A 17,033-nucleotide genomic window follows, 5' to 3' on the forward strand; every position below is an offset into this window, starting at 1 on the left:
GGTACAAAAGGAATGGAACGGAGTGGCAAAAGAAATCACGGACCTGACGGGGCTCGAATTAGCAGCAGATCCCAAGTCCTGTCTACTAGGGCTGAGGACAAGAGTAAAAAAACATAGACACCTACATAAGTTCGCAGATCTAGCCTATGTGACGTACAAAGATTGATAGCTATGCACTGGAAAGCACCCAATGCACCCGATCTGAAAACTTGGCACACCCTCATATTGCGCTGGTCCCGCACAGAACACCAAGTACTAAGGAAATTAGCAAGAGACGGTCAACAAAACACAGGATGTGAAGCCTGGGAAACGCTAGTAGCCAGACTAGAGGCCAAAAACGATGAGAAGCCACCATGAACAAGGGACTGTAGTAATTACAACACACTCAGACAGTATTTGCCTATTCATAACACAACTACGCAACTCTCTGTGGCGCAACACTCTAACTAGTAACAAGTATCCCTACCCTCCTGCACCGGACCACGTTTTCGCTAGCCCACGAGTGCAGGGCAAATACGCAGAGCACACACTCAATGCATTCCCAACACATTCCACTAATAAACTTACAAAACGGCGCTCCTAGCCATTATAATAAGCAGAGTTCAGCAGGGAATAGAGTACTCAAGTAACTACAGGAGGGGCTCCTCAACGTTAAAATATAAGCTCTGTCAGCCAGTTACAGCAGAAAAATATATTGGATGTTATAACCGGACCTAACATGTGTACATTTTGTGTTGTTTAGTTGTTTGAATGTAAAAGCTTTACCAGATCAACCAATTCCTGTTGATGTAATTATAAAAGTATGACATATGGATCTGTAATGAAAACTTAATAAAAATATCTTTAAAAAAATAAATAAAAAAAAGTAAGTCTAAATAAATAAAGAAACACTCCCCCAGAGCAAAGCCCAATTCGTATTTTTGCAGCCCCGTTGGGCGAATGAGGCCGATAAACTTTTCACTAACGAGCTGTGTCATGTCCGAAACGCGCGCATTAAGCAGATCGGAAGACAAACTCCGGCACGCGAAACAGATAGAGGACTACGTCCTCTTCTTGTGAGAGAGTCTCTCACTTCCCAAGTCAAAAAGGAAGATCATCCTGGTGTCATTCTGAAGTCATCTGATGTCTTCAGCTGAGCTATTCCTGCAATTGTCTGGGGAAGTCATCCGAAACCATCCTGAAGTATGTGTATAGGGCGAAATATTTAAATGAGATGACTCTAGAGTCATCCTGGAAACTACTCCAGGATTGCTTCCCGATTACTTCAGTGGAAAACATGTGATGATCTTTTACTGCTACAGGATGATCCCATGATGATTTCAGGATTAGGCTGGATTACTCCAGGATGGGTTCCTGATAACTTTACTGGAAAACATGTGATGATAATTTACTACTGTGGGATGATCCCAGGATGATTTCAAGATTAAGTTGTATTACTCCAGGATGATCCTATGAGTATTTCATGATGGGTCTGTATTATTACAGAATGATCTTCTGATGACTTCAGAATGAGGCCTTATTACTCCAGTATGATCCCAAAATATCTTCAGAATGGGACTGTACTAGTCGATGATGACTTAGTGATGGGGATGTATTACCCTTAGATGGCTTCTAGCTGTATCACTGCATGGCAGTTTCAATATGCAAATGTATAATTCTAGGATGATCTTGAGTAGCAGTGTGTAAACCTTTGACATACACAGGAAGTTAAGAAATTCACACTTTTATTAGTTTGCTGGCACAGCAGGTTACTTCAACAACAAAAAATAATTGTTTCAAGGGCGGTTTATCAGAAAAAGCGAATTCCTTGTTTGACAACAAGTAAACATCTCACTATATTACGTGAGCACAGAAAACAGAAGAGGGAACAAGAAAAGGAATACCTGTCTTGGAATTTACTTCAGCTTGCCACTGAACATGTACCCAGCCCTACCTGCAGGGGCTTCAGAAATGTTCATCTTAATCCAAGATAATTCCACTATTACTTCTTTATAGTTTTTCTACGATTGTCACTTACTACTGCAACTTAATACTGGCATATTAAACTACTGCACTAAGCAGAGAGCTGCTAATCATATTATTGTTGTTCTTTTAATTATGCCTCACCCATAGTCTTTCATTTTGATGATTGTTGTTAAAATCAAGTAATTTTGTTGACAGCAGATGTAAAACAATGACTATACATATAGAGGTTCGTATCATCGGTGCCGAACTGGTCTTGAGTGAGTCATTGTGCATGTATGAGATTGCTCAAGAACTATGTTGTGGTTGAGTGTCTGTAAGTAAGCCTTTAAGTGGTAAAATGGATGCTGGAGTTCAGTGGGGATGTGAATGAGGGTGCTATCACAGACTATGGTGAATGGCAGTGGTGGGTGGTGACTGGTCTTGTAGTTGTGAGCTGTTTAATTAGCTGATGGAGTGTGGTTTGATCACAGGAGTGGCCATGAATCTTGTGAGTGAAGAAATAAGTGTCTTGTGTGGCTCAGAGTTTCTGTGCTGGGGATAAATTATGAGTCGTGTTGTGACGTACTTTGGTAAGTAATGAGTTGTATGGATTGTAAATGATGTGAAGTGGTGAACGAGTGTTACAAGTGGTTGACTTTTGAGTGATGACAGGTTTAGATCTGAGATGTGAAAGAAAAGTTTTAGCGGCTGGGTCACGCTGTGAGGCAGAATAGGGTTACACATACCTGTGAGTGAGACGTGACTGAATGGCTCATGGGACTGATTGCATGGAGGAGTGATGTTTAAAAAGGCTGAGGTAAGTGAATGGTGCGAGTAAGCTGGACAGTGAGTGCCTGCAGCTTATTGCTGGTGTGAGTAAAAGTATGTGATCGTACCTATGGTTGAGGTGGGTGGGTGGTATGGATGCCTGGTAAAGCGAATAGTGGAGAATGAATGCTGCATGTAGCTGAAGAAGAGTGGTTAGATTAAAAGGAGTTATAAGTTTTGAGATAGTAAGCAAGTGATGAGAGTTCTTGAGGAGTGGTGTGATGACTTAGTAGTAAAGCAGCAGAGGTGAATGGCTACTGAACATGCGTGGAGTGAAAGTGGTTTTATGAATGGTCAAGGGATACACATGCCAAAGTAAGGTAGTGACTGGTGAAGTTAGAGGTTGAGATGACAGGTAGTTGTGTGGACAAGTTATTATGTTTATGGTTCGTGCTGAAAGTAGTGTTGCAACTGACTGAAGGCTAGAGAGTTGAGTGGGTGACTCATGCAGTAGATGGTGCTGTGTGTCTCATGGTGGTGTTCTGAAGGGATGACTGGTATTGCATGCAACTGAATGTGTGTTGTGAAGTGTCAGTGAATGGGTGATGAAGGCCATGGATATTGCATCTCATGTGTTTAGTGCCTCAACAGATATCATTGGATGATGGGAGTCAATGACGTAAATAATTAGTTCTGCGAGTGTTATCAGTTTTTGCTGATGCTGCTGTGTAGTACTGCAAGTGGCTGAATGGTGCTGATTTAGGGCCTGAGTAGGAGCTTGGTGGACTGGTTACTCCATTAAAAACAGGAAGGTTTACTGCCCATCTTGTTTCAAGCAGTATAGGATTTAAACACACTTGTAAAAAAGCGGACTGGAAATCCCTCATGTTTGTGATTGAGTACCGCTTATGCCAAACTCTTAATCTTACCCCTAGTTTCCAATCAACAGTTAAATTAGCCTGTTCAGCTAGAGCACAGTTGGCATCTATCACCGCCTTCTCCTAAGCCCTGTGACCAGGTAAGACAGCCATAGCATCTGGCTACTGGCACTGGTGAGTGAACACATGGAGTAGGTAACTTGCAGGAGAGCTTATTGACGTAGTCAGCAGTGGCCAAGCTACACAGCTTCTTTTTTCTAAGCTTCTGTCATGCTACACAGAATGGTCGAAAGAGATTGGTAAAATCAATAACACTTACATAGGCAAGACCTATTGGCAGGGAAGGACAAAGCAAGCAACAACTTGGAAGGGTAGCGGGAGGAACAGGGCCAGCAACAACGTGAGGATGGTGGAGGCAATAGGTGGGAAGGATGGGGCAAGCAATGACAGGTCATGCAATGACTAAGTGTAAAAAACAAGACAGCATGCATTTTACATCTATGCATCAGGATCTCTACCAACATCCCCATATCCAGCAAAACCACCCAAGTCCTGCTCTACTTCAGGAAATAACTAAAGGCTCAGCTCTTTAAGGACCTCTACCTCACATGCTCCTACCATCCACAACCCTCTAATGCAGTAATACTCACAGTACAGCTCGAAGGTCGCATGCGGGCCCCCTAGTTAACAGCTGCACTGGGCTGCTGTTTAGTCGACCCAGCACTAACATTAAAAAAAAGTTAAAAGGAAGTGACTGGGGTGTCCTGCACTGCTAAACTTTAAAAACACCTCAATTTTTAAAGATACCTTGCAGTAAAAGTATGATAAAGTCTCTTCAAAATTCACAAAGTGTATTTCATTAACATGCAAAACCGTTTCATCTTAGTACATCAGATTATATCAGTGCACTGAAAAGTTTTTTTTTTTTGAGTGACAGCATTCTTCCCTTTCACAAGAAAAGTGTCCACATATAAAGGATTTCCCTCAAAAGCCAATGACTTGTATAGAGATGTTTGCTTTTAGAAAATTATTGTTTTAGATTTATGTGGGCCTGGCTAGTTCCCTAACAAACATTTTGCAAAAAACATGAGAAAACTCAGTGACAAAGCCAAAAGGCCGGTGATCAATGCCAGACCTTTTGGCTTTGCCACTGCTTGCTTAATATTTTAAAACATTCCAACAGAGTCCTGTCACTTTGTGGCCTAGGGACTTCAAGGGAATAGCATCTTCATAAGAGTGATTCCAAGGTTTGTGACTATGCTAGCAGAGGTCTGCATTTTAGTGATCGAGTGGCCGCGGGGAAGAGGTCTGGGGTAGTGGGCCAATTTGGGGTAGCTTTCAGTTGCTATGTGAACTATGTGGAGAAGACTGCATGATGATGTTTGTCAGGAGTCTGACTGAGAATTGGGCTGGGCAATTGAGTCCCAAAAAAACTGTTTTGGTGATATCAGTACTTCACAAAATTTAGAAGTTACCCTTAAAGTGCATGAGCTATTGCTGTACTAATTAATGTACCAGGCCTAGATTACAATGTGCCAACACTTTCGAACGTGAAGGAGTAGGGAAAAAGAATGGCGAAGAGGGAAGGAAACAGACAGGTGGAAGCAATGAAAGATATTGCAAGAAAGAAAAACAAACTGGAGAGTGAAGAAGGAAGAGAGCTATGAAGGCAAAGATAGATACGTTAGAAAAGGAATTTGAAGAGAACTGGGGAAAGCAGAGACTAGGAGTGCAAGAATGGAGTGGAAGACGATGAGAATGAAAAGTGGAAAGAGGAGCGAGGCAGGAGAAGAAGAGCAGACAGAGGGGGGAACGCGTGGAAGGAGTGGAAGGGAAAGCAGGGAAGGTGAAAATGAAAAGCAGTTAGTGAGGGGAAAGCAGAGCAAAGGAGAAACGCAGACATAGGGCAGAGAGCAAAGGAAGAATGGTGAGAAGGAGAGTGACTAGGAAGCTCAATATTGAGACCGATGGAACACTTGCAGAGTGCTTAAACAAGAAGAAAAGGTAGAACCAAAAAGGCGAGCAGTGTAAGGACACAGTAATGCTTCCATGCTCCAAAGGAGGGGCATATACAAGAAGGAGAGAAAATCCATACACACAAATGAAAAAGAAGTAAGCAAATCAGAGTGACAAAGAAGCCAACCAGTGGAAAGCAATGTGTGGGCTCTAAGGCAACAGTAAGCTCACAATACGCCTCTTATGCGCTGCCTAGTAGACAAGACCTAAAAATGGAGCAAATGTGATACCCGCCATTCTGAGCTGCATGTGTAGTAGGTAATGGAACAATGGGGGATTACTCCTGCCCCCACTTGCATCAGGTCAATGAAAAGGAGGCAGATTACAAAACAATTTAAAAATTGTCTAATGCATAGAAAAATAATTTTTCTCATCTAGTATGGTTTTCATCAAGGAAAAACGCTGATATCTTTTGATTTTTTTCTGGACCAGTGAAATGTTTCACATTTTAAAAGTGGAGAATAAGTACTTACTGGTTTTCTCATGATATAAACAAGACACACAGCACTTTTTCTGTTTGGTTCATTTTTGTCCCGTGTGTGCTAGTGCAGAAACATGTTTACAATATGGACTTGAGCAAACCCCTTTTGCACAACTGCCTATTATCACATAAAAGTGAGCTAAAACATATATAAAATATAAACATTTATACACATATAAATCTGAGCAAAAACAATCCGATCCATGTTTTGCAGTAGCACAAACCAGCTCCCTAATTTCTGTAATCTATACTCAGTCAAACTCCCTACCTAGCATGCTGGTCAATGGACAGCACCTCCTGCAGCAATAAAACGTCCTCCATAAAAGTTTTCCTTGGAGCTACCTAGGCGCTATTCAAATGCCCTAAAAACTATAAAAAGGGACGAATGAGGTCACCAAAATGAAGGTGTGATTTGCTAAACCCTAGCTGCTATCCTTTCAGTGCTAGTTTAGAATCACAGAGTCCCACAGATTCATTGTGTGAGTCACAATAAGTGACAGCCACAGAAGTACAGGGTCAACAACCTAAGGATCATTAAGCAGGATCACTCCGTGGTAGTCATGAATGTGCCTCTTAATCCATCATCTGCTGCGCAATCTGCAGAGTTTAAGAAAAAAAAAATCTTGCTCAAGCTTTACTAAACATGGCAACATGTGTTCTTGTATAGTAGAAATGTTTTGCCAAAGGGTGAATGGTCATCTTTCTGTTGCTTATCGCTTTATTTAATATTTAACTGGTACTAAAGAGGTGAAATATTTGCCAAGTAAGTATTAGCATGTATAAAAACCTATAAAATAATGAAGTAATATTATCATTAAATGTGCAGCATTCCGCTGCACAATTAACTTTTTCTTGCTGCATAATTTAGTTAACCCTGTTACATAATTTGCTTCTACCCTACCCGCTAATGGCACTGGCCCTGTAGGTTGTCAAGCCCACCATGGAGGGTAGAAATGAAATCAAGAGGTAGCGATGGTATACTAACAACATGATGCAGGAGCTTCCAACATAAGCGTTGGTGCATTTATGAAACTCTCTCTTCAAACAGCATATTGCCGTGGCACTGATGGCAGATCCTGTATATGTATGTGACATATACAGAGCCACTCTAATTATGATTCTATATCTGCATTGTTTTCCACATAATCCATCATATGCTGCATAAGCTACATATTTTAACAAAAAATGTTGATTCTAACTCAAACAAATCAACAGTTACTAAAAAGGGGTTAACACGTACTGCTGCACAATGGAAAGCCTATTACAATTACTGACAGGTCACTTTTACATTGCTTACTGCTGCATTTGGGTGTTAAGTAATGAGGCAAAACATTTGCATAGGCAGTGTTAGCATGTACAGATGTCAAAATAAATAAGTAATACTATGAAAAGGATGAGCTGCATTATGCTACATAATTCTCATTTTGTGACCACATAATTTATTCAAGCGTGCCACATAATTTAAACCTTCCGTGCCGCTTCATTCCACTGGGTCTGCTTTTTTAGCATACACCACTAGAGCACCGTGGGGGCGGTTTTAGAGTAGATACAGAAGACGAGAAATAAAAGCAAATAAAAAGTACAGGCTAATGGGAACGAGCACAAAATGTGGAGAATATCCAGTTTCTTGACAGGATTAAGCCTATAAAATTGACACCGACGTGGTGTTTTTCATCTGCCTCAGTGGCAAGAATGGAAGAGAAAATGTGGGCACTGCTTCAGCGAGAAGCTGTGGAGCGAATGGAGGTGGGGTGGTATTAGAATAAGCAAAAGGCGAGTGTGTGGGGGGATACTGGGAAAAGGAGACCTTTTATGAGGCAAAAATGTGGAAACAGCGAAGTTTCAGACACTAAGAGTGGCCCATATCTCGGTGACCAATGTGAAATACACTGCACACGGCATTACCCGAATTACAACGATACTCTCTGCCTGCCGCATTATGCAGCCTTTCTTTTATTCAAATTTACGGTGATTTGCTGAACCCCAGGAAAAAGTTTCCATTTTCAAAACGTTTTATTTCTTTCACGTGAATAATCTTGCAAGGCAGCATTTTCTGTAAGAGTCTGCCAGGTGTTTAAAGTATGATGCTTTCTCTTTGGCTCCGGATGTGAACTCGTGCATTAAAGCAGCGATAAAGGAAAGGTAAATGTCTCCACACGGAAGGTCCTTTCATTGTGTTTTCACTCACGAACGACTCACAAGCACTGCAGTGGCACCATTGTTACATTGCACTAGCAGCATTTCACTAACACGTTGTGCGAACTGGCACCTTCCCTGGGCCTTGTACAGTTTCAATGGTGGGAGAGGTTTGATCTCCCGTGTACCCTCCATTCACAGCGCACACTTTACCTTACCTGAGATCTTGGCTTCTCTCACAAGCGCCGCAGTGACACAGAGAGCGTGCAAAATAAAGTCAGGAAAGCAGTACATTTCGCCAATACTACCCTAATGTATGGATTTTGGCCGTAATGTATAATTGCCCACTCTCCGTCTCACTGAAGCGCAGTGATGTTGAATGAGGGTCAGTCTCTTACATCACCTTTCTTAAATAAAGCTCCTCATTCATCGACCGACATTACCGGAGAGGCTACCCGCGTTTCAAAGAGCAGATGAGGCAGCCCAGAAGTGTGAAGAGGGAAGCCATAACACCCGATTCCATTAAAAAAATATATTGACGAGGTTCAATGCATCTCCCTTCCACTCTCCTGCAAACAGAAGACATGTCGCTTGCACGGTAGCTCGTATTCTTTGTTTCTCCTCGCTGGTCTGGCTATACAGGCCCGCTTCCGGTACTAGAGGGAAACTTCTGGTAAAACGTGAGATAGAAAAAGGACAAACGTAAGCCACATGTTAATCCGTAGCTCCAGCTTTTCTTAACGTGGTACCGCCAAATAGTGCCGTTTTCGTTGCACAAGTGGGCGATGCCACAAACATACCATTTACATTTGTGTTCAGAATTAAATGTTCTCTTTTTTGCTTGTAAACATGTTTTTAACTCTCAACTTTATACACATTTTGTATTACATATACTCAATAGTGTCAGAGACATTAACATTATGCAGGAAGGCACTCTAATTGCGTGACAGGATTGAATAAACGGTGCTGCAACGAAATAATCATCATGGCATTCTCATTCATGCCAATAAACCTGGTTGAGGCAGGAGACTCCTGATTTTTTAAACCAAAACCTGCCTTATTTTGGACGTCTCCCGCCTGAAATTGTCTCTCCTTCAACAGAAGTCTATGGGTGAACTACGTGGTCACAATTCTTTTTTTTTTTTAAATCACTGTAGGAGGCTGGCCTGGCTTGTAGTGGGTACCAGAGGTACTTACACCTTGTGCTAGGTCCAGTTATCCGTTATTAGTGTGGAAGAGGTGTTTCTAGCAGCTTAGGCTGATAGAAAAGGTAGCTATAGCAGAGCAGCTTAGGCTGAACTAGGAGACATGTAAAGCTCCTACTATACCACTGGTGTCATATGCACAATATCATAAGAAAACACAATACACAGGATTATTAAAAATAAAGGTACTTTATTTTTATGACAATATGCCAAAAGTATCTCAGTGAGTACCCTCAGTATGAGGAATAGAAATATACACAAGATATATGTACACAATACCAAAAATATGCAGTAATAGCAAAAGGAAGTAATGCAAGCAATGTAAAGTTACAGTAGATTGCAATAGGAGCACATAGGTATAGGGGCAACACAAACCATATACTCCAAAAGTGGAATGCGAACCACGAATTGACCCCATACCTATGTGAGCTTGTAGAGGGTCGCTGGGACTGTAAGAAAACAGTGAGGGTTAGAAAAATAGCCCACCCAAAGACCCTGTAAGGTAGGTGTAAAGTGCACATACAACCCCCAGAGAGCACATAAGTCGTGATAGGGGGATTCTGCAAGGAAAACCAACATCAGCAATGCAACAACAGTGGATTTCCGGACCTGAGTACCTGTAAAACAAGGGGACCAAGTCCAAGAGTCACGACAGTGTCGAGAGTGGGCAGGAGCCCAGGAAATGCCAGCTGAGGGTGCAAAGAAGCTGCCACCGGATGGAAGAAGCTTGGTGTTTTGCAAGAACAAAGAGGACTAGGAACTTCCCCTTTGGAGGATGGATGTCCCACGTCGTGAAGAAGCTTACAGAGGTGTTCCCAAGCAGAAAGGCCGCAAACAAGCCTTGCTAGCTGCAAGGGTCGCGGTTAGGGTTTTTGGATGCTGCTGTGGCCCAGGAGGGACCATGATGTCGCCACTTGGATGAGGAGAGGGGGAAGATTCCGTCGACCCACGGGAGATTTCTTCAGAGCTCCTGGTGCAGAAAGGAAGCAGGCTACCCCCAGAGCATGCACCACCAGGAAACAGTCGAGAAAGCCGGCAGGATGAAGCGATACAAGGTTGCAGTAGTCGTCTTTTCTACTTTGCTGCGGTTTTGCAGGCGTCCTGAGCAGTCAGCGGTCGATCCTTTGGCAGAAGGTGAAGAGGGAGATGCAGAGGAACTCTGGTGAGCTCTTGCATTCGGTATCTGAAGAATTCCCCAAAGCAGAGACCCTAAATAGCCAGAAAAGGAGGTTTGGCTACCTAGGAAGGAGGATTGGCTACTAAGAGAGGTAAGAGCCTATCAGAAGGAGTCTCTGACATCACCTGCTGGCACTGGCCACTCAGAGCAGTCCAATGTGCCAGCAACACCTCTGTTTCCAAGATGGCAGAGGTCTGGGGCACACTGGAGGAGCTCTGGGCACCTCCCCTGGGAGGTGCAGGTCAGGGGAATGGTCACTCCCCTTTCCTTTGTCCAGTTTCACGCCAGAGCAGGGCTGGGGGATCCCTGAACCGGTTTAGACTGGTTTATGCAGATATGGGCAGCATCTGTGCCCTTCAAATCATTTCCAGAGGCTGGGGGAGGCTACTCCTCCCCAGCCATCACACCTATTTCTAAAGGGAGAGGGTGTTACACCCTCTCTCAGAGGAAATCCTTTGTTCTGCCTTCCTGTGCCAGGGCTGCCTGGACCCCAGGGGGGCAGAAACCTGTCTGAGGGGTTGGCAGCAGCAGCAGCTGCAGTGGAGACCCCGGAAAGGCAGTTTGGCAGTACCCGGGTTCTGTGCTAGAGACCCGGGGGATCATGGAATTGTCTCCCCAATGCCAGAATGGCATTGGGGTGACAACTCCATGATCTTAGACATGTTACATGGCCATGTTCGGAGTTACCATTGTGACGCTATACATAGGTAGTGACCTGTGTATAGTGCACGCTTGTAATGGTGTCCCCGCACTCACAAAGTCCGGGGAATTTGCCCTGAACAATGTGGGGGACCTTGGCTAGTGCCAGGGTGCCCACACACTAAGTAACTTTGCACCCAACCTTCACCAGATGAAAGTTAGACATATAGGTGACTTATAAGTTACTTAAGTGCAGTGGTAAATGGCTGTGAAATAACATGGACGTTATTTCACTCAGGCTGCACTGGCAGGCCTGTGTAAGAATTGTCAGATCTCCCTATGGGTGGCAAAAGAAATGCTGCAGCCCATAGGGATCTCCTCGAACCCCAATACCCTGGGTACCTCAGTACCATATACTAGGGAATTATAAGGGTGTTCCAGTATGCCAATGTGAATTGGTGAAATTTGTCACTAGCCTGTTAGTGACAATTTGGAAAGCAGAGAGAGCATAACCACTGAGGTTCTGGTTAGCAGAGCCTCAGTGAGACAGTTAGTCATCACACAGGGAACAAATACAGGGCACATACTTATGAGCACTGGGGCCCTGCCTGGCAGGGTCCCAGTGACACATAGACTAAAACAACATATATATACAGTGAAATATGGGAGTAACACGCCAGGCAAGATGGTACTTTCCTACAATCACCGTCTTTTAAAATGTTGGCATGCATGCATTCTGTGGAATTCTTGTATAACTATTTTGACATTGTAATGGCAAATGAAACAGACAGGACCCTAATGCTTTCGAAAATACAACGTTTAAGAACAAAACACATTTAGCTGTTCTAAATAAAATGTTCTTTACCAACACATAATCCTTTGCCAGTCATAAAAGCACAGGAGCAACATTTTCCTAACAATGTATTTTACAACTTCCAAAGTAAAATAGTTGGCATAAAACAGACAATATTGTACCAATCAGAAAACAAAACTACCTACCTGTATACACTTCTTGTAATACATAATAAAAGGGATTCCTCTTTTAGTCTGTGCATTCCAAATATGAAACTACCACACCAAACCAGAAGTTGAGGTCATAATCCTATCTACAAACATTTCACTTATTTATTACCTGTTTAATGTCTGCATACACCAATAAACATTTGAAAGTTGACTAGCTAGCTTTTCCAATTTTCTTGCCATGGTATCGCATGCACCAAGACTGCAGTCTGTTTTAAGGCCCCATTGTGTAGGAAACATTGTTTTTGTTGGAATCATAATTTATGCAGCAGTTGGAGGATGGTGTGGCTAGGTATTTTCTGCTTGAACTAGTCCATAGCAGATGAAAATTACTTAAAAATGTAATAAAAATAAACATTTCAAGAAATTTGCATATCCCAATAATCAAGATTTACTAACTTGTATTACTGTTAAATGCACCTGCACAATTTATTTTTTGCCCCGGTGTACTTCAATGTAATAAAAACAGTAAAATTATTACCCTGCAAATTACGTTTGACACATTTTTCTAAAGCACACTGTTTGCTTATTTGTATGTTACCGGCAGCTCTAGTAGCTTAATAGTTTTCACTGTTCAGTGCTCAGCCAAACGGTACAGCATTCCTGATGAAAATACAACCAAAATAGTGGACAGAAACAATTTCATCTTGTTAATGCCTCTGAAGTAATCAGATAGTCATTTTTAAATCATCCCCAAATCATCAGGAACAATCTCAGTTTAAGAAGTAATCCTAAACCAATTTTCAAGTCATCCTCAGTCATCAGGAATATTCTTATCTTGTGAGGTACTCAAATGGTCATTTTCAAGTCATCCTGAAATCATCAGGCTCAAGTGTCTAAACTTTGCTGATGACTTCAAGAGCTTGATGATGTCTGATGACGTGAAAATGACTTCTGCAGTAGTTGGATGATCATCTAATGATTCTGGGATGGCTTCTAAAGTAATCCTGTTTGACCAGGGTTGTGGCCTGCTCCCGCTCCACGACGGCAAGAAGTAGAAGTAAATAAGGGATCATAGATCCCTGTACAAAAAATATAAAAACGCGACAGCGCAAGGAATAAGCATGCACGCTTGTGCACAAATGAAATACAGACAAATGCTTAACTTCCAATTACAACACAAACATAATACAAGCGCTTCACTTATCTGGCTGCTGCAGCAGCAAAGAAAGAGGAGGGACTGTAATGTTCAGGCTATTTATGTTGGCAGTGTAGAGCCATGATTGGTGGACTTGGGCTCATGGGAGTTGTAGTTTAAAGTTCTTTTGTATTTCAGTGGCTGCTGTTTTGTCAGTAAAGTGAAGAGAAAGCATAATCCGAAGCCTCCGGTCCTGACATAGACTCGATGTTTTCATCAGTCTTATCTATTCCCCCTTCCAAAATGGATGCCATCCTGACTAATTGTCCGTTCTCTGTGTCCTTGGCGGGGCATGACTCTCCCGCCTAATTCCGAAGCTCTGATTGGGCACCTTCTTTATAACCAAGTAGGCGGGTAAGGAAAAAGAACGTGCGCACTGGTGTCCCACGCGACTGACACCAAAGCAAAGTGACAAGTTTGGAGACGCCTCCTAGCGTGGCTTTGACGTCAATACGGGGGACGGCATAGCGCGGTTGCTAGGAGACCCTCAACGCTGGGGGAGGGGTGTGTGGGGGGAGATTGATACTGCGGAAAAGCCGGGTCTGAGAGAGAGAGAGAAAGAAAGAGTAGGGAAAAGGTTGAGAGAGGGGTCTGGTACGATGGTGAGAGGCTGACACAAGATACTACACAGCGTTGAAAAGAAGCGCAGGAGATCGCGATCTGTCCCGTGTTGGGAGCGGTAGATTACAGCGACCGGAGAACAGAGGCTGACAGCGTAAAGAGCACAGAAATAGTGAGGTGGGAGATAATAGAGGTGGAGCAACGGCGAATAGAAGAAGCAGGAGAGGTGAGGTGGAAGACAAGTCGTTGGAGGGGACATACCTGAGGATAGGATAATAGTGCAACTGGGAACGGAGGCCGGTAGAGGAATAAAAAGACTGCAGAGGAAGGAAGTCGTTAGAATAAAAGGGGGAGTGATAGCAAATGAAATAGTATGCAAAAAGGAAAATTAGGTGCAGATGAGGAGAAGTGGCACTAGGAGAGAGAAAGAGAGGAAGAAAAGAGAGCCGACTGAAGAGCGAAGAGACAGGAGACCTCGTGGTAAGGTTGAAACAGAAAGAAGACTGCAGACAAAACAGACAGGTCAACGGAGACGAGTCATTACAAAGGGAATACACAACGGGGAAAGCAAATAAGGACACAGTACTGATGGTGAAGAGGATACGGGGAAGTGACACTGCACGGGATAGTGTTCAGTGTAGGTGGTTGGTAGAAAGGTGCTGGGCAAATGCAGGAAAGCATATAAAGTAAAACCTGCATACGAGAGAGAGTGAAAGCAACTTGGAGAAAGGAAAACTGATACAGTGCACCTAGAAACAACTAGTTACATAGTAAAGCAAGATATTGGCTGCTGGTAAAGATGTTTGGAAAGTGACGAGACTAGACATTCAGCTGGTAAAGATAAGGCAAAAATAATGGAAGCAATAGCGAGGTAAGAGAAGCGTGGGCATAAGAGACAGTGGAGCAGAATAAGAGAAGCGAGATGAGTGAACCTCTACTATCGTTGAAGCATCTAGGACTGAACAGATAAGAAATCTGAAACGAGGCATCTTCCAGAGAAGGCACACCTATATATATTTAAAGCGACACAGTGTCCATTTGGATAGTGACAGTCTGATGGAGTGAGAGTACCACCCCTTTGTTGGAAGAGTGGCTGAGCAGACTTAACAGTATATCCACAAGAGGTGAATACTGCAAGGGGAGCAGCATATTGCCTGGAGTTATCTAAACCTTGAGAGGGCCACGCTGCCCTCTCAACTAAGCCTAGAATGGGTGGCGATTCCCCGACCCCAGTTGCCGTTACGTAAATTGGGATTCTATCAGGGTTGATTTTAGAAGTTTGTAAACTTAAGCAGGCTAGCTCACATTTTTCTTTCACATTAACGAGGAAAGAGGTCGGCTTCTATTTTCAGTACAGCTGGCACCTTAACAACAATAATCTCAGAATATAGACAGCAATTCCCTACAAACAAGAGAAGACATACATTGAACTCTTGCATAGCCCAAAAACTATCTTCTACCCTTGATGTCTAGTGGGAAGATTTGTCCTTACAGAGCACGATTGGCTTGAAAATATCACTCCATAAAAAAACTGGTTTTATATCGTTCCCTCAAAGAATGGATCTACAAAGCTGTGTTTAAAGTAATCATGGAATCAGTAAAAGTGATTGTCCGCTGCCGGCCTATGAATGACCGGGAGAAGGACCTAAAATGCAAAGAGGTGGTGAAAATTGATAGTAGCAGGGGCCAGTGCTTTCTCCAGAAGCCAGATGGAGCAGACGAGCCCCCGAAGCAGTTCACATTTGATGGTGCATACTACATGAATCAGTGTACAGAGCAGATCTATAATGAGATTGCATACCCGCTGGTGGAGGTGAGTCCAACCCACCATCTTTGTCTCCTGCCTCCACATTCACCTGAGATGCCAAAACCAAGAGATCTTTCTATTGCTTTTCTTTTAAAAAAAACAATGTAAAATTCAACACAACTGTTCAGTTTGTTATTCACCTTGTATGTGCAGAGGTGTGGGTCTTATGAGATATGATTTAACTCTTATTGCATTGTTGGTAAAGGAAGGAGTCAGCGTTGTGGCTTTTTACCTAATATCTTGACGCCGAAACAGTGTGCCATGGTACCATTTGCTTGGCTATGATTCCCATGTCTGACCTGGTTTAGGCCCCTGCAGTATATATGGCAAGTGCTCAAGGGCAGTAGTAAGGTTTGAATAGTGATTGCCTTGACAACCTTTGTAGTCTCCGAAAACGAACGGCTTTGTTTTGGATTTTATTAACTTATACACTTCTTTGGTGTCTAAGGTCCATTTTTCTGTAGAGGGTTTAGATGATAAACCACAGTTTGTGCACATCGCCTTGTGAAAGAAAGCACCTTACTCAGAGTTTCAGGAAGCATATAAATATTGGTATTGAGTAGTTTTGCCTATCCTTATGTGGATACCCTTGCCGGCCAGATTGTTAAGTCGCCATGATTCAAGGTCTGCCGTCATTGTCCTCTTTCTAGGAGGAAGTACTCCAAGATTTTTAAACATAATGCCTGAAGCTGACTGAGCTTCTACATCCAAGGCGCTAATAAGTCCTTGGTAGTAGAATGTGGTTGACATGCCAGTTGAAGGAAAGGAGAGAATGCTATCTGTAAACTTACAATGTTTTGGCCCGAGTCCAGCTAGCCAGTTACTGATCTTAAATCGTCTTTCTTTTTATTTCCTAGTGGAAAGGGTTGTTTGCTAAGTTGTTACTATGCTGGTCCAAAAAATAGTTCCACTAGCGCATCTTGCAGTTGGCTCATAAGGTAGCACAAATATGGCAGTATACTGTAATGTTTGGAACAACGGATGCCACTTCTACAGATGGATTGATAGTTATGACTAAAAAGCTAAGCCTAAGTTAATTAATTATACCCTCACCAGTGTAGTATTTTGCGGTGCTGTATTCACGTGGAAAAGGCAAAGGAAACTACTGCAAAAACAGTTGATTGATTCTAACCATCATAAGCTGTTAGCCCTGACGCACAAAGAGAAGCTGAGACATGTGAATGGTTAACGAGCATGGGCAAAATTAATCGTTTTATAGTATATCTAGAAATGCATCCCACACGGGTGCAGGGAGCATGGATA

At 42.8% G+C, this 17,033-nt stretch overlaps 1 protein-coding gene across 2 annotated transcripts in view; it reads left to right on the forward strand.

Moving 5' to 3' along the window:
* The first annotated feature begins 13,946 nt into the window (after positions 1–13,946).
* KIF17 (kinesin family member 17) overlaps positions 13,947–17,033 on the forward strand; it is a 360,746-nt gene continuing 357,659 nt past the window's right edge. Inside the window, exon 1 of one of the 2 annotated variants that reach the window (XM_069240033.1) lies at positions 13,947–15,776. In XM_069240033.1, coding sequence (XP_069096134.1) covers positions 15,552–15,776 — 225 coding nt within the window. In that variant the 5' untranslated portion in view covers positions 13,947–15,551. The remainder of the gene's footprint in view (positions 15,777–17,033) is intronic. The other variant, XM_069240034.1, reaches the window with a different exon arrangement.

This window comes from Pleurodeles waltl, chromosome 6, assembly GCF_031143425.1.
Source record: "Pleurodeles waltl isolate 20211129_DDA chromosome 6, aPleWal1.hap1.20221129, whole genome shotgun sequence".
Lineage (NCBI taxonomy): Eukaryota > Metazoa > Chordata > Amphibia > Caudata > Salamandridae > Pleurodeles > Pleurodeles waltl.